This window comes from Microtus oregoni, unplaced genomic scaffold (assembly GCF_018167655.1).
Source record: "Microtus oregoni isolate MIOR12 unplaced genomic scaffold, Mior012 000072F_ref0000427, whole genome shotgun sequence".
Taxonomy (NCBI): domain Eukaryota; kingdom Metazoa; phylum Chordata; class Mammalia; order Rodentia; family Cricetidae; genus Microtus; species Microtus oregoni.
Window position 1 is genome coordinate 5793320 of NW_024543979.1, and position 22448 is coordinate 5815767.

Below are 22448 nucleotides of genomic sequence, written 5' to 3' on the forward strand. Positions count from 1 at the left end.
GCAAACAGCTCAGCTCCAAGAACTTCTCCATGCTCTGTTTGCCATCCAAAGCATCCAGGAGGCACTGCTTCATTTAGACAAACCCAAAAATGGAAGTTCCTACCTGAACCACAGCCCCAAAAGACCCCTGGCACTAGCTGTGGAGAAGACTATACAAAAATGGGAGGTCTTTAGTGTGAATGGTATTTTGTTTCTACACAGATTTTAAGGGATTGTTCTCTTCTCTCATTCTCCTTTTCTTTTTCCTAACCTTACTTTCTATACATTTTAGTTGTTGTTATTGTTTATTTGATACAGGGTTTCTCTCTGTAGCACTGGATGTCCTTGAACTCACTCTGTACACCAGGCTGGCTACAAACTCAGAGATCTACCTGCCTCTGCCTCCCAAATGCTGGGACTAAAGGTGTGTGCCACCACCTCCTGTCCATTATTTCATTATTCCCATTAAGATTAATGTGGGAAGTTGGCTCTGGTGTTGTGACTGTGGTTTATTCTGCAATCTGACCAGTGCCCTCTGTAGAAAGAAGCTTACTGTACAAATCCTCACACCAGTGTGCAAACCATATTCTCTCCCACAGGTGCACAAACCACAACAACAAAACATAAGAATGTAGGAAACAAAACTTTCTCAAAGGATCATAACTTGTCAGCAACTGAATCCAAAGGTATTTAATTAAATAGAGTGCTGAAGAAATTATTCAGGAGGTTTACTGACAAAGGATTGCAACTTCAAAAAGATAGCTAAAGGAAAAAAGCAAAACAATAAAGGATATGTGCAATATACAGAGAAATTTTAAAAATGTAAATGTTGTGAAATTTTGCAGATAAACCTTTAAAAATTCAGGGGAAACCACCACCAACAAACTAAATTAACTGAAAGATAAAATTACCAGGACTTCAAATACAAGATTAAAGATTTATTGCATTCCTCTTTATTTGAGAGGAATAAAGAAAAAATTATGATGATCCCAGGACATGACAGACAGACCATACAGGAATATTTTCATTTGAATAGAATGCTGAAATACAGGCTAAAGGCATATAAAACCTATTCATTCAAGCAATATCCTGAAATTCCCTATATCTACGGAGAGATTAGGACATCCAGGCACAGAGGTAATTTAAACTACCACATAGATAGGACCAGAAAATAATCTTGTCATATCGCACTGTTAGTAAAATTCAGAGAGTACAGAACAAGAAAGAATGCTGGAAATAATTACAGAGACGAGCCAAGTTATTCGCATGGACCTGATTGGAAAACCAATCAGAAAAACAGCTTGTTTCTTGACAGAAAGGCTAAAGGCAAGAGCATGCAACTATGTATTTTGAGTCCTCAAAGAAAAGAACAGACAACCAATATTACTACATGAAAATTCGTCCTTTATAAAGACCTTGAAGATGAACACAGCTAAAGCAATGCATGACCACCAAAGCAGCAGTGAAGAAGACACTCACAGGAAAATAAAAACACAAAGGAAGAAGACAGAAAGCTAGGATCACTACAGGAGAAAATAACTCCTGTAGTTCTAAGGAATCAAAAGCAGTAACTCAGGAAGTGTGCTGGTTAGCTTTTGTCAGCTTGACACACGCTGGAGTCATCTGTGAAGAAGAATCCTCAGGTGAGGAATTGCCTGCATCAATTGGCAAGGCTGTGGGGCATTTTCTTGATTGATGATTGATGTGGAAGAGCCCATCCCACTTTGGGGCCCTAGGATACTTAAGAAAGCAGGCTGAGCAAGCCATGAGAAGCAACTAGTGAGTCATGTTTCTCCATGGTCTCTGATTCAGTTCTTGCCTAAGTTCCTGCCTTGGCTTCTTTCAGTGGTGGGTTGTGATGTGGAAGTGTAAGCCAAATAAACCTCTTCCTCCCCAAGTAGCTTTTTTGCAATCGAAAGCAAAGTGCCAGTGAGCCAGCAAACATCTAAGATGAGAGAGAAAGAAAATATCACATAGCGATTGAAGCCAAATCAGAAAATCAGAAAGTGAAGAAAAGCCCACCAGGATTTCATTTAGTACAAACACTTTATATATATATATATATATATATATATATATATATATATATATATATGTGTGTGTGTGTGTGTGTGTGTGTGTGTGTGTGTGTGTGTGTATGTATGTATGTATGTATGTATATGTATATGTATTTATTTATTTACTTCTTTGAGACAGGGTTTCTCTGTAGCTTTGGAGCCTGTCCTGGAGCCCACTCTGTAGGCCAGGCTGGCCTCTAACTCACAGAGATCCACCTGCATCTGCCTTCCAAGTGCTGGGATTAAAGGCATGCACCCGCACCACCCAGCCAGAACAAACATTTTAACAGTAACCTAAATATAAATGGTCTCAATTCTGGAGTAAAAGATGCAACTGGCAGGCTGAATAGAAAAGCAGAAAACAATAATAAATTGTTTATTGCAGCGGGAAACTCAACTAGCTGGCCACGCATATGAAGACTAAAAGTGGAAGGATGGAAAACGGCATTTTAAGCAAACAAACTGGAAAGCTGTACTCTTACCTGACAAAGCAGATATCCAGCCAAAGTTAGGAAAAATAAAGATAACCATGTTAATAATTGGAACACTCCATTACAAACTTTTAACAAATCAATAAGATAATTTCTTGTATCTAGTCAGATCATCATGAATTGTAGAAAAAGTCAACGGCATAAGAAAGCACAGGAACACATGGTGAACGAACACTGTGTTTTTTCAAGCGTGGTCCAGCATATGCAAATTAGTAAAAGAAATTCAGCACATAACATGATCAAGGATAAGACTAATATTCTAATCTCAATAGATGGGGGAAGTCCTTTAAAAACTAAACTCATTCTTGCTGACAGCCCTGAACAAACAGAAAGAGAAAACTTACACCTACACACAAGAAAAGGCACTGAGATAACACTACCAACAGCAATATACTGATAGGGAATAACTTGAATCAGTTTTTCTAATGCAGGATAGACCAAAGAGTGATCATTCCTCAACTATTATTTAATACAGAGTTTGGATCTCCAGAGAAATAAAATGAGAGAAGAAAAAGAGTGTTACAAACAGGTAAGGAAGAAGTCAAATTACCCTATTTGTGGATGAAATGCTTATATATTGAAAATTCCACCAGCTATCAGAGCACTTGCCTAGCATATGGAAGGCTCTGGATTTGATCCTCTGAACCACATACCAAGAAAAGGACTCTGAAGCACCCAGCAAGATATCTCTGCTGGTAAATGTGCTGGAAGCACAAAATTGGTGAAGAATACCTTTGTAGTCAGAGCACAAGAGGCCAACTGGAAGCTGAAGGGCCAGCTACCCTGGAGTACCCAGCAAGGAACAAAGTACAGGAGAGATCTCCTCAACAAGTTGGAAGAAACGAATTGACTCTCAAAAGTTATCCTGTGGTCTCTACACACATTGAACCTCCCCCTAGTAATTTCCCCTCTTCCTGGCGCCCTTAACCGCCCCCCTCCCCCGCACACACACACACTGAAAATACCAAGAGAAGCTGTGGGAAGGCATCTCTGGATTAAATAAGCAGAGTATATTATGGAAACATGTTTGCACACCTCTGAATATTCCCATAGCCACACAACTGTGCACTGTAAGTTGGTGAGGTGTGTGATGCTAATTATACTATAAAAAAGCCATTCCTGCTCACCCATACTCACTGCTGTCAGATGCAGGGGAAGAAGAGCAACCCAGGCTGCTGCTCAGCTTGTCCTCAGCCTCTGCCTGCATCAGGAACTTCAGGGAAGGAAGGTGAGCCTGGGTGGTGACAGAAGAGAGGAGTGGAGCTAGCGCCACCTGGTGGTAAATCGGGATTCTCGTGTACTAGGGTATCTTGAAGTCTCCAGTCTGCACTGAGCCCTAAATCAGGACCACATCATCTAGATGTTGGGGATACAGGCCCCAGAAAGAGAAAAAAAAAGGAAAGCAAAGGCATCTGCCTGTATGTCTGTATGTATGTACGTCTCTCTGTATTTTTTCTTACTTTTTTTAAAAATAGATTGTGGTGGGAGTAATAAACAGGAGAATTCATGCTTAACACAGCAAGGGGGTCAGGAGAGCCAAGGGTATGGCTTCTTAAATGCCATCATTGTTAAATATTTTTATTTATAGCCTCATTTTGTTTCTGATGAGACCAACTGAGAAATAACCCACTATTCACAATTGTAAGCCCTATAACCGAGAAGGTTAGGCAGGAGAATTTGGTCTATGGGTGCCTGAGCTAAATATGGAACTCTAGCCCTAATGAACAAGAAGAAGTGAGGAAAAACTATGTATAGACTGTTAACCTGCAGTCAGTGTGTGCAGTGTATGTAGGACACTTCACGGACCAGAAATTTAATGTTGAAAAGTAAGTTAGTTTCATACTCTGTCTTTTTAACCTTCTAGCATGAGTGTGGGAGGGTCACACGAGCCCTCCCCCTCATCTGAGGAGCTGCAGACAGGTGATGACTGCCAGGAGAGGGAAAGTCGATTCTCTTCAGGAGTGTGTCCTTGGTATGTTGACTATCCAGAGAAATAATCTACTCACAAGTGTTCATGGGCAGTCATGACTGCACTCAGTGGGTTATTGAAAAAGGGGAGGGAGAGGAAGGGATCTAGGGGAGGGGAGGGGAGAAAAAAGGGGAGAGAAGGGGAGGAGATTGGAAGGAGGGGAGGAAAGGGGAGGGGAAGGAGAGGAAGAAAGGAGAGGGGAGGGGAAGGGAGGGGAGGAAAGGGAAGGGAAGGGAAGGGAAGGGGAGGGAAGGGAAGGGGAGGGAAGGGAGAAGGGAAAGGAAGGGGAGGGAAGGGAGAAGGGAAGGGAAGGGGAGGGAAGGGAAGGGAGAAGGGAAAAACAAGCAGTTATTGTTAAAAGTTTATCAGAATATTATTAATGTCAAAATTTGAACTTTTGAAATCTTATTATCTTTGTTATTACTCAAGCCTTTTAATCTCCAGACCTTTATAACTTGCTTTTACATATCACAATAACTTGTACTTTATATACTCAGGGTACATTTCTCTTTCCAAAATTATTTTCACATCCCCACACTTAGAAAATCTTTACATATAACATCCATATAAACTCTACTGATTTACTCAAACCTAAACTTCTGCATTTTATATTTCAAACTACTTTTTTTAGGCTCAAAATAGAACTTACGGAAACCTCAGGGCATACATTTTATCTTTCCAGCATAACTTTTTGACCTATCTTAAAATTTTTGAACCCTGTGTCATTTATTTTTCTTGGCTCGCATATTTTCCTCAGGCGTCATTCTCTAATATGAAAATGAAAGTTCCTAACCAAAAATACAATATATGAGGGGACGCTTAATCAGAAATACACTATATAAGAAGATTGGTAATTATGAATCCTTTATAATGTATCATGAAACAATTTAGGCACTGTAGACAGACCAAAATGCCTGCTTTATGGGTGAAGAAAAGAGGAAAAAGTGTATTTTAACTGTTATGAAGATAACGGGGAACATGGAGAACATATAAGATGAGATATTTTTAAAAATCAGTTTAAAAAGACAGTCACATTGTGGCTATGTTTATATCTCTACCTGCAAGGTGGATGGTGTTTAATAAGACAGACAGCTGAAGAAATGGATCTTCGTTAGGATGAGAGACTTTTAGAGTTTAATGAAAACTGTAGGATTTAACATAAAGAGCAGCAGCAGCATGCCTTTTCTGGGCTGGCCAGCTGGGAGGGTCTGAGAAGTGCAGGCTGCTGAGTCAATAGACAGGATAGAGTAGGGGGATGGGCAAAACAGAGCAGTGTGGGAGAGGCAGAGGATAGTGACTGGAGGAGAGCGGAATTCATGAAGCGCATTTCTGCAGTTCATCTGATGTCTCCAAGTGAACTGAGAAGCCCTGTAGAATTTTTACAAATCGACGGAGAGAACTTCCTCTCTCCAGGATTTGTCTGGGATGGGCTAACTGAAGTTCTGCACTTGGCCACAATTTTTGTAAACAAACCAGGAGCTCAGGTAGCCTCATACACGTAGAGAGAAAGAGGAGAGACAAATTTTTAGTGCATCCATTCGCCAACAGAAAAATACTTTATGAGATGTGGAGAAATCCTTTGAGTTTATAAATCAGCCTGAGGGATTTGATAGCTGTAGGCACAGGTGCTGTGTGTCCTTCTGTCATCAAAGCCTGCTCTGTATTTTAAATGGGGAGCAGCAGGGGCATCTGGGCTCCAGGCAGCAAGACAGTTTCAGGAGTTCTTGGTGCAAAATTTAACAATTTAATCTCTAGGAGTCATAGTAAAGCAAGTTGTTTGGAATAGGCAGAGATCTGAACTGCCAGCCCGGAAAACTGGAAGAGAAAGCGGCAAAAATATGATTGACCCTTATTTGCATTCTCAGGCGCTCTTTCTAAGTGGCTGGGTTAGGAGGAACAAGGAACAAAGCTTAAAGGGAACTGAGGGAAAGTCACTCATCCTAACAAAGCATTTATTTCCTTCATGCCAATAGCGATCTACTGCTGAGCGTTTGGTCAGAAGTGAGACCCCACCCCCTGACACCCCTATATCCAAGAAATCCGGGGTGTTTGGGGGGTGGAAGCTTCACCCCAGACTCTGGTATCCATTTCAAGCCCCCTCCCCTGGGTGTTGCCTTAGTCTGGACTCCATTTCCAGGAAATTCCACCAAGCAGTAAGCCCTAACCAGGGAGGGTCAAGAAAGCCTGCAAAGTGGTGGCCCCTCCCCAGGGTGAGTCAGGACCACTCCACAGGCTATTTAGGCTGCCCCCAGAAAAGGAACATGTGATCTCCCCTTCTTTCTCTCCCCCTCGCCATGCTTTTCCGGGACCACCCAGGAGTACTGCATTAAACATGGACATCTTTTATTAGGTCTCACTTGGCCTGATTGGAATTATTTGCATCAGCGGAGAGGCTCACTCTAAAAAATATTTCTAACAGTGAGGACTCTTTAAAGAACTGCTGATTTGGAAGTATCTCTGGCACACTTCCAGAAGGGACCTCCTGAGGTGCCCTCCTAAGGGGGGATTAGGGGTGTCATGCTCACTGCTCCAGTGGGGACCTGGAACTTGCAGCATTCTCCAGGGAGGGCTAGGCTATAGATGAATGCTAGGGAGATTTCCCCACTCGTGGATCTCCCGGGACACAACTTCTTCAAACTGGGATGGTTCTGACATGCACTACTTCTTCTCCCTGGATAGACTTGTGTACCTACTTAGCTAGGTCCCTCATTACCTCCGTACCAAGTAAACAGGATTCTTCAGGGTCCCACCATTTAGACCCCTTCAGGACCCAGCTAAGGCCAGTGAAGGAAAATAACTAAGAAGATATAGGGAAAAACAATTTACTCATAAACAATTTTTCCTCAGTATGTCTCTTTCCTGTTCTCTCTTCCTTGTAGACTGTTTTAATTTTTCTGTCCTATCTATAACTTCTGAGCTTGAGTTTTCTGTTTCAATCCTAATTTCAATTTCAATTTTCTGCTAACTTTTGCTTCTATTCCTGCTTCTTCCTTTACTCAATAAGGAAGCAACCAGAGAAGTATAGGCAGTCACAAATGTTTATGAATTACAAGTAAATGTAGACATTGTAGAGGCCCTTTCTGTCGCAAGCAGGTAGTGGGTGCTTACTCAGTAGGAAAGGTAACAAGACCCCATAGTTTATTAAATCTACATGAAGGAGTCTTTGAGAATTCAGTTTCTCTTCTATATGAGCCAAGTGATTTTTTTTTTCTTTCAGGTTCCCTGGTGACCTGGGCTTAGGATCACCGTGGAGGAGGTCATATGAAGGCTTAAATACAGCTGTGGGTACCTCTATGTAGAAGCTATCTCAATATTTTTAAGCAGCCTTTAGGTGTCATTTAGAGTTCATAAATGACCCACTCATAATTAGAAAGGTGGAGAGAAATCTGCGTGGATAACATACCCCAAATAAGAAAAAAGTGGCTGAATTTGGATTTTTTTCAAAGACCACCTGAATATCACATAATGTTAATTGTTGAATCAGGAATATTTTTTAATTCTATTATTGAGCTAAATATCTTTCTCCACTTCACTCCCTTCTTCCCCCCTCCCCTCTACTCTCTCTCATGATCCACAAGCTCCTGTTCCCTATTTACTCAGGAGATCTTGTCTTTTTCTATTTCCCATGAAGATTTGATACATGTATGTCTCTCTTAGGGTTCTCTTTGTTGTCTAGGTTCTCTGAGATTGTGAATTGTAGGCTGGTTTTTCTATGTTTTATTTCTAAATGCCACTTATTAATGAGTACATATTTTATTTGTCTTTCTGGGTCTGGGTAACTGCACTCAATATGATGTTTTCTAGATCCATCCATTTGCCTGCAAATTTCAGGATGTCATTTTTTTTCCCTCCATGTGGTACTCCATTGTGTGAATGTTCCACATTTTCCCCATCCATTCTTCGTTTTAGGGGTATTTAGGTTGTTTCCGGGTTCTGGCTATGACAAATAATGCTGCTATGAACGTATTTGAACACATGTCCTTATTAGGTATGATTGAGCATCTTTGAGGTATATACCCACAAGTGGTACTGCTTGGTCTTAAGGTAGTTTTTTTTCCTAATTTTTTGAGAAAATTCCATCCTGATTTACAAAACAGCTGTACCGGTTTGCCATACCACCAGCAATGGAAGAATGTTCCCTTTGCCCCATATCCTCTCCAGCATAAGTTGTTGCTGTGGGAGTCCCCTCTGTGTACTGCGACTGCCATTAATGAATAAAGAAGCTGCAGTGGCCTGTTGATAGGGCAGAAGTTAGGTAGGCAGGGAAAACTAAATGGAATGCTGGGAGGAAGAAAGAAGAGTCAGGGGACACCTTGGAGCCGCTGGAGACAGACATGCTGAAATTTACTGCTAGGCCATAACCTCGTGGTGATGCACAGATTAATGGAGATGGGTTAAATTAAGATATAAGAGTTACCCAATAAGAAGCTAATTGGCCAAGCAGTGATTTAATTAATACAGGTTCAGTGTGGTTATGTCAGGGCTAAGCTAGCTGGGAGGCCAGGAGAAATAAGTGGGCCTTCATTCTACAAGTTGTCATCAATGTTTTTGATCTTGGCAATTCTTACAGGAGTAAGATGGAATCTCAGAGTTGTTTTGATTTGTATTTCTCTGATGCTAAGGATATTGAGCATTTGCTTAAGTGTCATTCAGCCATTTTAGATTCCTCTGTTGAGAGTTTTTGTTTAGGCTTGTACCCCATTTTCTGTGGGATTATTTGTTCTTTTGATATCAAGTTTCTTGAGTTCTTTGTACATTTTGAAGATCAGACCTCTGTCTGATGTGGGGTTGGTGAAGATCCTTTCCCATTCAGTAGGCTGGCATTTTGTCTTCTTAACCATGTCCTTTGCTTTACAGAAGCTTTTCAATTTCTAGAGGTCCCATTTATTAATTGTTTATCTCAGTGTCTGTGCTACTGGGTTGTATTTAGGAAGTGGTCTCCTGTGTCAGTGTGTTCAAGTGTACTTCCCATTTTTGCTTCTATGAGGTTCAGTGTGGTTGGTTTTATGTTGAAGACATTGATTCATTTGAACTTGAGTTCTGTGCATGGCAATAGACACCGATCTATCTACATTCTTCTACATGTTGACAGCCAGGTATACCAGAACCATTTGTTGAATATGATTTCTTTTTTCCATATCATATTTTTCGCTTCTTTGTCAAAAATCAGGTGTTTGTATATGTGTGAATTGATATCTGGGCCTTGGATTCAATTCTGTTGGTTCTCCTGTCTGTTTTTGTACCAATACTAGGATGTTTTCACTACTGTAGCTCTGTAGTAGAGATTGAAGTCAGAGATTGTGATGCCTCCAGAAGTTCCTTTATTGTACAGGATTGCTTTGGTCATCCTGAGTTATTTGCTTTTCCAAATGTAGTTGATTATTGTTCTTTCAAGGTCTGTAAAGAATGTTGCTGGGATTTTGATGGGCATTTCATTGAATCTGTATATTGCTTTTGGTGAGATTGCCTTTTGTACTATGTTAGTTCTAACTACCCAAAAGCATGGGAGGTGACTACCTTATTATTCCTTTAATATGTACATATTTATAGGGTGCTTGTTCTACAATAATAGGTTTCCATATAGGTTTTCAAATGGTCCTTGGTGTCAGTGCCCCTTCTTTCTTTCCTTCTCTACCTTGCCCTCCCACTCCTTTCCATTTACCCTCATTCTGGTTTTCTGTTTATCTCTTTATAACTTTATACTCTTACTTATCCTTCCTTTGGAAGTGCCCCTTATTCTCCCTGGTCCCTTACTAGCTGCCTTACCTCTAAGGTTATGCAAATCAAAGCACACATGTTTAAAGCTTAAAAGTCAACATCCGCATATAAGATAAAACATACAGTATTTGTCTTTGGGGGTCTGGGTTACTTCACTCAGAATAAGTGAGTCTAGATGCATTTCAACAGCTGGATAATGTTCCGCTGTGTAATTGTATTACATTTTCAGTATGCACTTGTCAGTTGTTAGTCACAAAATCGGTTCCCGATTTCTGGCTATAGTTATAGAGCAGCAGAGAATATAGATGAGAAAGTGTCTCTGTAGTAGTATGTAGAGGCCTCTGGAGCTATACACAAGAGTATTCTAGATGTTTCTGTGGCAGATTAGTTTCTTTTCTTTTCTTTTCTTTTATTATTTTTTTATTTATTTATTATTTATTAAAGATTTCTGCCTCCTCCCCGCCACCGCCTCCCATTTCCCTCCCCCTCCCCCGATCAAGTCCCCTTCCCTGGTCAGCCCAAAGAGCAATCAAGGTTTCCTGCCCTGTGTGAAGTTCAAGGACCACCCTCCTCCATCCAGGTCTAGTAAGGCGAGCATCCAAACTGCCTAGGCTCCCACAAAGCCAGTACGTGCAGTAGGATCAAAAACCCATTGCCATTGTTCGGATTAGTTTTCATGTTTTGAAAGTGTTGATGGTTTCTGGAAGATGTGCATCTTGGTTGGTCATGTTTGCATTTTCTGCACATGGATCTAAGAATCTAGTGTTACAATATTTGAAATGCTCTGTGGTGTAACTATCCTTTCTTGTATATGTTAGGTAGGTGTTCTGTCATTTTGATTGATGCAGCCCACTCTGCTCCTGGCCATTCTGGGCACCTCTGTGGTCCCTATATTCCATCCTATTGGGAGAACTGTAAGGAACCTGGTAGAGAACTGTTATGCAAGCCGCACTACTCACAAAGGAACAGAGCATGTCTAGAAGGGAATACTGACAGGGTGACTGGCAGGAGTTCTTTGGCTCATTAACAAAAGAATGGGTCCCTAAAGAAGGGAGATAGGCTCGGTGGGTGGGGTGTCACATGTGGACAGGCTACACAGGACTGAAAGTAATAGGTATATAGACAACTTCAATACTGAGGATCCTAGTCTTATTTAATTTATTTTTTGTTTTTGTTTGTTTGTTGTTTGTTTTTTGTTGTTGTTGTGAAAGACCCTCAGAGAGGACCTTTTCCTCTGATGAAGACCCCAGAACCAGGACACTCCGAGACCAGGCCACAGGATGCAATTAGCAAGAGGTTTATTGAGTAAACACAGGTACCTGTGGGCAGCAAGTCTTTCGGAGGACTTGTGCCCCTGCAGACTGGGGGAAGGTCTTTTTATAGGAAAGAGGGCAGCAGAAACAGATTACAGAAGCAAATGCGTGGTCAGTTGGAATGGGGCAAGGGGCATAGGTGGTTTTTCCTTTCCCAGCACAGATGTATGGGAACAGATATCCTGTTCTTCTTCTGGTTTTTCCTTTCCCAGCACAGATGTATGGGACCAGATATCCTGCTTTACAGCCAGGGACCCTGACCTCACTTTGCACTTACATTTGTTCGTCAAAAGCCTTGTGAAATGACGTTACAGCAGCTAAGCTGGGATCTTTCATAGGGGGAATTGTTTCTTTTTGTGAATTGCTGATATTCTAAGTTGGGCACATGTGCTGACTATAGGCATCCTGTTTCCCTAAGCAAACGGGATGTTCTCATGAGAGCCCGCTAGCTGCAGGTCCTGAGAGGGTCCTGAGGGTCTCAAGCGAACAGGATGTTCTCATGGGAGCAGGCCAGCTGCGGGTTCTCGGGGGGGGGGGGGGGGGGGCGTGTCCAGAGGGTCTTTCAGTTGTTTTCCAAGACAGGATTTCTCTATGCAACAGCCCTGGCTGTCCTTGATCAATTTGTAGACCAGGCTGGCCTTGAACTCACAGAGGTCTGCCTGCCTCTGCTTTCCAAGTGCTGGGATTAAAGGTGCTGCGAACCACCAAAAAAAAAAAAAAAAAAAAAAAAGAAAGAAAGACCAGAATGGAGGATAAGAAGGAAATTGAAGGTCCCCTACCTAAGTACTACCTAGTTGTAGAAGCTGTGGGTTCCTGCTAGAGAGAGTCTGTGGGTCAGAACAGTCAGAAAGGAATGCAGATAGAATAGAAGGAACACTGAAAGGGACAACAGGAAGAACTACGGGCACACTGAGTCTGCACCAAGAGCCAAACTGGACTTTTTGTTACATTGTACATTAATTTGTAAGATGTTTAAAATCACCTATATTACTGATGAGTACTATCCTGTTATGGAAAAGGCCTGAATGAAGAAGTTATGAATATAAATTAAATAAACCCAAGGGAAATGAAGACCGTTAATGGTACAGATATAGCAGCTACTAAACCACAGTCTATATTCTCTAGGGCTGCAAAGGATCTTGGGAACTAGCATATCTAGGAGTGGGCAATTATTCTAAGAGGTAGTTTGTACATACTGATGTACAAGGCAGGGCCCCAACATCTGTGTCTCAGCAATCCAGAATCCCCCATGAAATGTCACAAGAGCCATTTCTTATCACAAGAACCCTGTCATTTTACTGCAACTATAGCCAAAGACCCAGTCAAGACTCCTGAACCATTACAGAACCACAGAGAATTATCTGACTGACCTGGCTGGTTTTATGACAAATTAACACAAGCTACAGTCTTTAGAGAGGAAGGGGCCTCAGTTGTGGAAGCACCTCATAGGATCAGAGTTTAAGTGAATGATTAAAATTAATACAAGTTAAAAAATATGTATTCCATTTTTCTTACATAATTAAACATTTTACATATTGCAAATGAAAAAAACTGTTCCAAAGCACCCATATACAATTAAACATTTATTTAGAATTCTCATAGATCAGGAGCCTTTCAGCCATAGCTGCTTAGAATTACCAGAAAAAGAGGTTACTAGTTTCACTTTTTATGTTTTAGAGTTCTGCCCAGTTATCTTAACTAACCATCTACATCTTTGTTTTCTATTTGCATGAAGAATTATTTAAAGCTTTGTTTTGTCTACAATGTACACCAAAATCTGTGAACACATTTCCCAATATCCAAAAGAACTTTAGCTAATTCTTGGACTGTACAATTTTCTTTAATCATTAACCTAAGCCACTCTCTATACAATTCCTCAGGAAAAACCCATATGTCCTAGCTACATGACACTTCCTTGTTCCTATTTTCTATCCTCTGCAGCCCCTGATATATCAGGGTGGAAACAAAACTATATCCTACTTTTACATATATTAATTTTCCCAGTAAACTATCCTGTATCATAATCCCTTACTACATTTGGTAAGAACATTAATTATAAAAATATATTTAAACTACAACTATTATTGTATAAAATCATTACTTCAGTTAAACAGTACAGGTTAAGAGGGAAAACACCCAGTAGAACAGAATATTTCTGTAAGATAATCACATTATGTTAAAGGCAGTGCACTATCCCCACCCCCATTCACAACATGTCAGATACCAGAGAAAAATAACAGCAGTAAACACATAAAGGCACAGCAGCAGCAAGAGACATTGTGAAGCTGAAGCTTTCAGGGTCCTAACTATCCAAAATTCACCCATCAGTGTCTTGCATTCTGATAGGATGAACTCCTGGAATTCAAGTGTGATCTGCTGCTCCTCTGGCATGACCACCAACAAAGTATTAACTTCCTTTTAAATGTCATATTAATCCAAAGAAGTGGAAGAGCAATTTAAAAAGTTTCTTTTTCCAAAAAGGTAATAACTGCAAATAGGTAATTGATAAGAAGGCAATCATTATACAAACGAAGGCCACATGATTCTTCCAGAAGCCCCATGATGAGAGATCGATGCCCTGGATCATCAAGAATTCATCACCAGTACATCTGTAATTCAACACACATGAAAATAATGTCAAAGCTTATTCAGTACATTCACTGTTACTTTCATTTAAAAACACAGTTTCAACACATTGTTAAAAAATTCATCTTTATATTTAATTTGTAATAGTACCGATAGTATTCATAGTTTCAACCCACCATTAAAAGTTTCTTTTTATATTTAATTAATATCAGTAGTGATGTACTTACAACTTTTATGTGTCAGTCTATACTACTTGAATGAGCTCCCTTTGTTAATTTCTAAAACCATCTGAAGAGGTGTAGCTATCATATCATCTATATCATATCATCTATTTAAAAGCATAGAAGAAGTAGGCTTAATAAACTTGGGTGAGTTCAGAGAGTCACACTAAGATCCAATGTTGTAGTCTTCACCATGTCATTCATTTCTAAATCTACAGTGCTGCTCTCTTCAAAGGGGAAAGGCATGGATCAAGTACTTGCTTTTTCCAAAATGGAAAACCTCAGTTTCCTAATGACACACACAGGCACACACTCTAAGAGATCTAAGGTTTTCTTTTTCTTTTGTTATTCTGCTGTCTCAGTACACAGTCATGCAAAAGAACACAGCACCAAATCCTAGCCTGTGGAACAGAGGAGCCCAAGGGTTTCTGAGAGGAGTCAGTCAATTGCTGTCTGATCCTGTATTAAGAATGAGTGAAAACAATGCATGCTCAGATATGGAATATCCCCCATGTGCCCATGGTTACAAACAGAGCCTGGGTAATATTTGGAGCACAACAAGATGCAGGGGCCAGGTTAGAAAAGCAGCTGCTTTTTAAATTCTGAATACACTACAATTACTGCGTGTTTATTCCCATCCCTGTGTGTCTCCATCTCTGTGTCACTCCATACTGTGTGTCTCTATCTCCATGAGTCTCTAAACCTGTATGTTTCCATCCCTCGTGTATCCATTCCCTTGTATCTCTTAGGATTTAATAGTTCCTGAATCCACTGAAAGGGCAATTTTCTTCTTCCTCTTGTAAGACAATCCTTTTGTGAGTATGAGGTCTGTGGATGGCCCTCCTCTGGTTTCACTTTACCCAGGCCCATCCTTCTGCCAAGAAACTGATAAGAAATTTTTATTAGAAGGATGCCAGACCACACCAAAAGAAAGGAGATAAGGCAAATGAGATATCACCCATACTTTTTTCCTGTAATTCAAACATAATTTCTGTTACTATTATTCATTATTGTTTTTAACATTTATGGGTGATTTCAGATATCAGCATGTTTCTCTCATGGTTTGTGGGGTCCTTCTGTCTATGTGTTGGTTTTATTGGTTAATGAATAAATTCCTTTGCCTGTTGATAGGGCAGAGCTTAGGTAGGTGGGGAAAACTGGAATGAATTCTGGAGAAGGAAGCCAGAGGGAGGGATATATGGAGCTGCCACCAGAGTCAGACATGCTGAAACTTTGCCGGTAAGCCACTGCCTTGTGGCGATACACAGATTAATGGAGATGAGTTAAATTAATATGTAAGAGTTAGCCAATAAGAAGCTAGAGATAATGGGCCAAGCAGTGATTTAAATAATATAGTTTCTGTGTGATTATTTCGGGTCTAAGTTAGCCGGGTGGCCAAGAGAAACAAGTGACCCTTCCTCCAACTGGCACGCAACATGGGGGACTAAATCCATGTAAAACCTGCCAAGATTCTCTCATTTATTTATCAAAATAAAATCAATGAAAACAATCATGGAAAGGGAAGGTATTGTAACTCTAAAACAATACACTTTGATTTTATTAAAAATCTTTTTTTCTATTTTAATGGAATTAGACAAAAAGTGATATTTTCTTCTCAACACACTTAAATATGTTCTTCTTTCATTGCAGGATATATCCTCTTATCCTCTGAGAGGATATTTTACACACAAACATACATACACACCAGTCTTTGCTTTTTTAAAGTCTTCCAGAGTATGGGGCAAAGGAAATACGTCAAATGCTGGCAGGCAATGCTCAGTTTTTTGGGCCCTTGCTGCCCTGACATTTTCAGGGTCTGCTCACAGGTACCATAATCTATACATGTGGAAACTATATGCCATTGTAAACTATCAGAGCAGCCAATTTCCAACACAAATGTTCTGAAACAACTCAAATCCACAATTAAGACACCAAAACCATTTTTTAAACCTTACAAAAAACCCTTTCTACCCATCATCTACACCAAGGAGCAGTAGGATGAGAATTTCCTCAGTAGCCTTGAACCCACTGGCAGAGGTGACCACTTCTTAAATATAATACCAGTAGCACAGACATTGAGAGCAACAATCAATAAATGGGACCTCTTGAAATAGAAAACTTCTGTAGGGCAAAGAACACAATAAATAAGACAAAACAATAGCCTACAGAATCGCGAAATACCTTCACCAACACCATTATCTGATATAGTGCTCATCTCTAAAATTTTAAAGAATTCAAGAAACTAGGCCTCAAGATACTACATAAACCAATTTAAAAATGGGGCACAGATCTAAACAGAGAATTCTCAATAGAAGACTCGCAAATGACTGAAAAAATATTTAAGGAATTACTCAACATCTTTAGTCATCAAGGAAGTGTAAATCACATAAATGATTTTTAGATACCATCTTACATCTCTCAGAATGGCTAAGATCAAAAGCACTGAGGAAAGCTTATGTTGGAGAGGATGTGGAGTAAGGGGAACACTCTTCCACTGCTTGTGGAAATGCAAACTTGTACAGCCACTTTGGAAATCACTATGGTAACTTCTCAGAAAATTGGAAATCAATCTACCTCAAGACCTACCAATACCATTCTTGCACATATACCAAAGATATGCCCAATGATACCACAAGGAAATTTGCTCAGCATTATTTGTAATATCCAAGACCTGGAAACAACCTAGAGGCCCTTCAACCAAAGAATGGATAATGAAAATGTGGTACATTTATATAATAGAGTATTACTGAGCTGTAAAAAACAATGACATTATGAAATTTGCAGGCAAATGAATGGAACTAGTAAAACTCATCCTGAGTGAGGTAAACCATACCCAGAAAGTCGAACATAGTATGTACCACTCATAAGTTGGTAGCCAACTACAACCCACAGCTCTAGAGAGCAGCTAGGTAACATGTAAGACCCTAAGTGGGATGCATGGATCAACCTGGGAAGGGGAAATAAATGAGATCTCCTGGGTAAACTGGGAAGAAGGGAGGAGTAAAAAGGGGAGGGGATTGGGAGGTGAGAATATGAGGGACTGGGATGGCTGAAGAGCATTCTATGTCCCCATTGTGAAACTGAACTCAAGCTTACATTACTTGGTTTTGACATCTACTGACTTCTGCTGTGTTATATTCTGGACAAAAATTTTGTCCCAGAAATTCACTTTGTTGCAAAGCCTGTAACACAAACAGGAACAAGAAAAAGAAAATAGTTTAATATTTTATACCTTTACAAAGAATAAACAGAGCTATAACTTCAAGTTCAATCTTGACTATAATTTCCAAAAATATTTTTAAACAAACAAAACCCCACCCAGTTATGTCTGCCCAGCAAAGCAGTGCCCCTTCCTCACATTTAGGAGGTTTAGGATTGAAATGATGGGATTTGCCAACTACTAAGTAGTGGACTCTCACACTAGACTACTCCAGGCTCTTCCTTCTCTGCCCAGTTCATAACTGCATAAACACTCTAATTAAAATAATACTATTGATTTGTAGTAATATTATTTCTTGTTTGTTTTCATCAAAACCAGTTGTGATTATTGGAATAAGAAAGTCTCTAAAGACACACTTTACTGCAAATAAAGTTTGGCAAAGCCAATGTGATTCTGATTATCATGTGATTTTTATTTCTTTTAATTTCTTGATATAAACTATATATCTTATTTTATATATGCTTATATGTCCTTTCATTATTTCCTTACTGAGTAGAATCAAAACTTTATGTTTTTTATTATATCATCTACCTTTCCCCTTCACTCTGGGATTCTTCTCACCCTTTATTTGCCTCAAATAACATGTGACTGGGGGAAACCCGAGATGACTTACTGACCTTTGGCTAAAACCAACAAGAAAATTCTCCTTGGAAGAAAATCCTGGGTAGCAGCTGATTAGAGATTACAGTTGAGGAAAGGACTAGGTTGGGAATCATTTCAGTTGCTACAGTTGGAGAACCCAAGTACAGTGACAGACAGGACAACTTACTGTAAATCCATAATGCGGAATGTTAATGTACTGAATATATGAGAGCCCAGGTAGTAAACTTCCAGAATAGAGTGACAGACCTGAGAAAAACTGTGAAGGGCAAAACAATGAATTAGAACCAATACAGTTACCAAGAATTCTAGACAAGATCCTCTTTCTTCAAGACCTCCTCATCCTTCTGATTATTTCTGCTAAGATCAGCTCTTTAAAACTTTCTTTCAGTTAATTCTAAACAGAATTCTTCACTCTTTGCAAAGCCAAGGCTCTTTGTGGGTTTTAGAAGAAGGACCTGCCACCTCTCTGTAGGAGCCAAACCAACAAATATTATGTTATCACTAAAATAACATGTAACCCATGAATATTCTTCAAACTTAAAATACAACCACCCAACATATTTGAAATCCTCACTAGACTCCTTATAATACCTAATTTATATAGCTATATAGTTTATACTCATAATTTAGGGAATGGCAGTATTCAGAGCAAAAGAATCATTTGTTTCGTATATTTTCAACATGTGATTGGCTGAATCTTTGACAACGTGACAGGCCAACTGTAGTGTCTATTTTAGTAAAACTGTGGCTATCTAGGAAGCTGTGCAAGAAGACATTTTATTGGCTTGTTTTATATCAATTTGACACAAGCTAAATTCACTGGTGGGTAGGGAACCTCAATTAAGAAAATGTTTCTCAGGAGAAGCTCGTTCCTGCCTCAACTTGATGTGCCGTGCTTTGTTCAAGCCCATGGGAGGCCTGCTCCTTTCTGAATGGAGACAGAGGAGAAGTGAATGGGGAGGGGATAGATGGGAGTCTTGGGGGGTGGGTAACAGGAGGAGAGAAGGGAGAGGAAACTGGTCAGTATGAAAAATAAATTAAAAAGTGTTAATTAAATAAAATTAAATTTAGAAAATAGAAAATGTCTTTATAAGATCATGTTCAAGGAAGCCATAGGGCATTTTCTTAATCAGCATTTGAGGTAAAAGGCCCCGTCCAATTGTGTGCGTTATCATCCTTGGTCTGGGCATCCTAGGTTCTAAAAGAAAACAGGCTGAGTGAGGCATTAGAATAAGCCCTTAAACAGCACCCTTCCATTGGCTCTGCATCAGCTACTGTCTCCAGGATCCTGAATGTGTGACTTCTGATTCTGACTTCCTTCAGTGATAAACAGTAATATGGAAGTGTAAGCCAAATAAACCATTTTCTCCCTAAGTTGTTTGATCAGGGTGCATCATCACAGCAATAGAAACCCTAGGCAGCACGAATACTGAACATCATATACCAACTTCTACTTCCAAGGATCAATAAGTCTTGCTATGTCTAAGAGTTTTGACTCTCCTTTCCTGACTTTAGGAGTAATTTTAGATTCATTTAAAATACCATTTTAAGACAACTTCAAGCCTAGGACTGACAAACCATACATGTGGTGAAGAGCAGCAGAAACAGTGTGCAACCCCCCATTTTAAAATATAGATCACAGAACCACACAGAGATGGCAGAAAGCACTGATGGCGATGAACAAGGGACAGCTCTGAAGTTCACATAAAACTTGTTCTGTCCCCTCTTATGTACACTAGAACATGCAAAACAATGACTGTGTTTGCGTGCATTCAGACTGCACCTGGCCAAACGCTTGGACAAAAAATACATTTGGCTTTATAACTGGTTTTTAAAGTTCCATATAAAAACTTTATATAATAACCACCTGTCTTAGTTCCTTTCCTGTGGCTGTGATAAAACACCATGACAAACAGAGAAAAGTCATGAAATTTCTAAGTACACATTACAAACATAATGGGAAACAAATAAGGGAAACACTCTCAAGCACAAAATAATCAAAGAAGTAGGGGAAATGAGGAGTCTTGGAATAAATCTAACCAAATGAAACACTTGTACAATAAAATATTAAGACCTTGGAAAAAAGAAATTGAAGATATTAGAAGATAGACAGACCTCCCTTAAAGATTGGTAGGATAAATACGAAAATATCCAATCAATAGATTCAATGCAATCCTCATCAAAATTCTAATACAATCAAAAAATTGAAAAACAATGCTAAATTTCACATGGAAATACAAAAAGACTCAAATTAGCACAATTCTGAACAATAAAACTGCTAGAGGTGACATCATCCATTGGAGCTATCACCACCCACCGATGAGAGAATCTACCCCCTGTTGTGTGAGGAATAATATCATTCATTGGAGCTATCACCAGCCATTTGTGAGAGAATCCATCTCCTGTCCTGTGAGGAATAACTCATTCTCTCTGTTGGTAAGATGCTTTCAGTGGGCCTGCCTGCACATGTGGGAACAAGAACAGACTCTGGGAAACTTGACAACCATGTAGCCTTCTCTCATAAGGACAACATACCATTCGCTCAGGTAGGACCAGAGTCCCACCCAAAGGAAAGAACACTTGAGCCTGGGGATGTTCTGCTGCACAGGTATAGCCATTACTCCTTGGGCACATGTGCTGTACAGATTACCCAAGTATTCAGCTGTCTACATCAGTTTTATAAGTGCAGTGAGCAAAAGTAAAAACAAATGTTCTTTAGGTAATGAATTATTCTTAGATTCCTTTTGAGAATTAATTTTAAAGACTTCCTGGATGATCCAAAGGGGACAATTTGGGACAAATGTACTTGTTCTTTTGGGACCGAGAGAGCACACAAAATGAGGACAGACCATCATAGTCTGTTAAACCAGAAGCAAACTTTATTCAGCAAAGAAAAATTAAAAAATCACACAGGACACAAAAGTTTACCAGTTAACTAGGATCACAGCCAGAGTTTGGGCTGCAACTGTGGCAATGGGGCTGGTTTTATGCCTCCTCTTATTGTAAAATCAAGTACCAGGTTTGGGTCAAAGAGCTCTTACAACTTTGAGGTCAGGCTTAAAGTCACATTACATTTTAAGTTTTAAAATTTTTGTTTATAGGATGTTAGGATGTAAACTTTGGATGTTAGTGAAAGCCTGTGCTGACACAGCTGCTTTTCACTGTCCCCGAAAGAATGTAAGGCAGAGAGTAGAGCCCCATAGGGGGACAGTTAAAAATTAAGGGGATACAATGCAGAAGCAATAGCTGGAAGCTAACTTTTGTTTACTGTACCTGATTAACTGGGACACTGGGAGGCAGGAGACAATTGTTAAAACTTTGCCTCTATACACAGTAGCTTCCAGGATGTGTGTTCTTAAGTTAGAAAGTGTTAAAGGTTAACAGTGGCTGTCAGCTTTATATTTTCTTCCAAAATGTGTTTGGGCTTACAACTTTATAATTCTATATTCCGGGACCCTTTATTTCTATATTCTGTTCCTGGACTCTTCAATCCATCCAAGAAAACATTCTGTTTTTTTGTAGGTTTATTTGTTTTGTTTCCTCGGGTCTTTCTTTGTTTTCTTTTTTCTTTTATTTTTATTAATTTTTTTATTAAAAATTTTTGCCTCCTCCCTGCCTCCCTTTTCCCTCCCCCTACTCCCCACACCCCACTCCCCTCCCCCTCCCTCTCCAGTCCAAAGAGCAGTCAGGGTTCCCTGCCCTGTGGGCAGCCCAAGGTCCTCCCCCCTCCATCCAGGTCTAGGAAGGTGAGCACAGTTATCCTCCTGGATATTGGAAGTAGACAAGATTGCTGGGCAAAAATTTCTTTGTATTCTTACTTATCAAACTGAACTGTTAGTAGAAAAACTGATTTAGTTATATTAACACATTTTAAATATCATTTTAAAAATAATAAACAAGACTTTGAAATCTTAATTTTAAAGGTTTTCCTTGTACTGATATTGTTCTTTTCTCCTAGGCAAGGATGGCAGTAGGCTTTCACTTGGGTGTGATGTATATCTCCTTTTTAACTTTCTCAACTGTGACCTTGGTTAACATCACAGGAAAGGGGCCTCCTAGGTCTGTTTCAATTTGTTTTTCATTTTGTTTTGTTTTTTTTCCTTTTAGCAGTATTTGTTCCCCAAGCAGGAAAACACAGGCTGGAAATTCTAGTGGAAGAATCTAGGTGAAAACTTCATAACCTAAGAGAAAGCAAAGTGGAGGAGAGATCCTCAACACAGTTGATGAAAAATTGACTTTAGTTTCCCTGGTATGAATGCCTATGGACTCCCCAAGATAGGAGCCATATAAT

At 39.7% G+C, this 22448-nt stretch overlaps 2 protein-coding genes across 4 annotated transcripts in view; both read right to left on the reverse strand.

Annotated features, from left to right (window-relative positions):
* The window catches only part of LOC121440948 (ATP-binding cassette sub-family G member 3-like), a 67481-nt gene extending 63757 nt beyond the window's left edge, over window positions 1-3724 (reverse strand). For 2 of the 3 annotated variants that reach the window (XM_041642017.1, XM_041642015.1), the window contains exon 1: window positions 3665-3724. The gene's annotated coding sequence lies outside the window, so the exon portion shown is untranslated. Of the gene's footprint in view, window positions 1-3654 lie in introns of all 3 variants that reach the window. The other variant, XM_041642016.1, reaches the window with a different exon arrangement.
* Window positions 3725-13952: 10228 nt separating this feature from the next.
* Window positions 13953-22448, reverse strand: part of LOC121440939 (ATP-binding cassette sub-family G member 3-like) — a 64671-nt gene continuing 56175 nt past the window's right edge. The window contains 3 exon segments of the mRNA XM_041641977.1: window positions 13953-14136; window positions 17431-17516; window positions 18324-18413. Coding sequence (XP_041497911.1) covers window positions 13953-14136; window positions 17431-17516; window positions 18324-18413 — 360 coding nt within the window.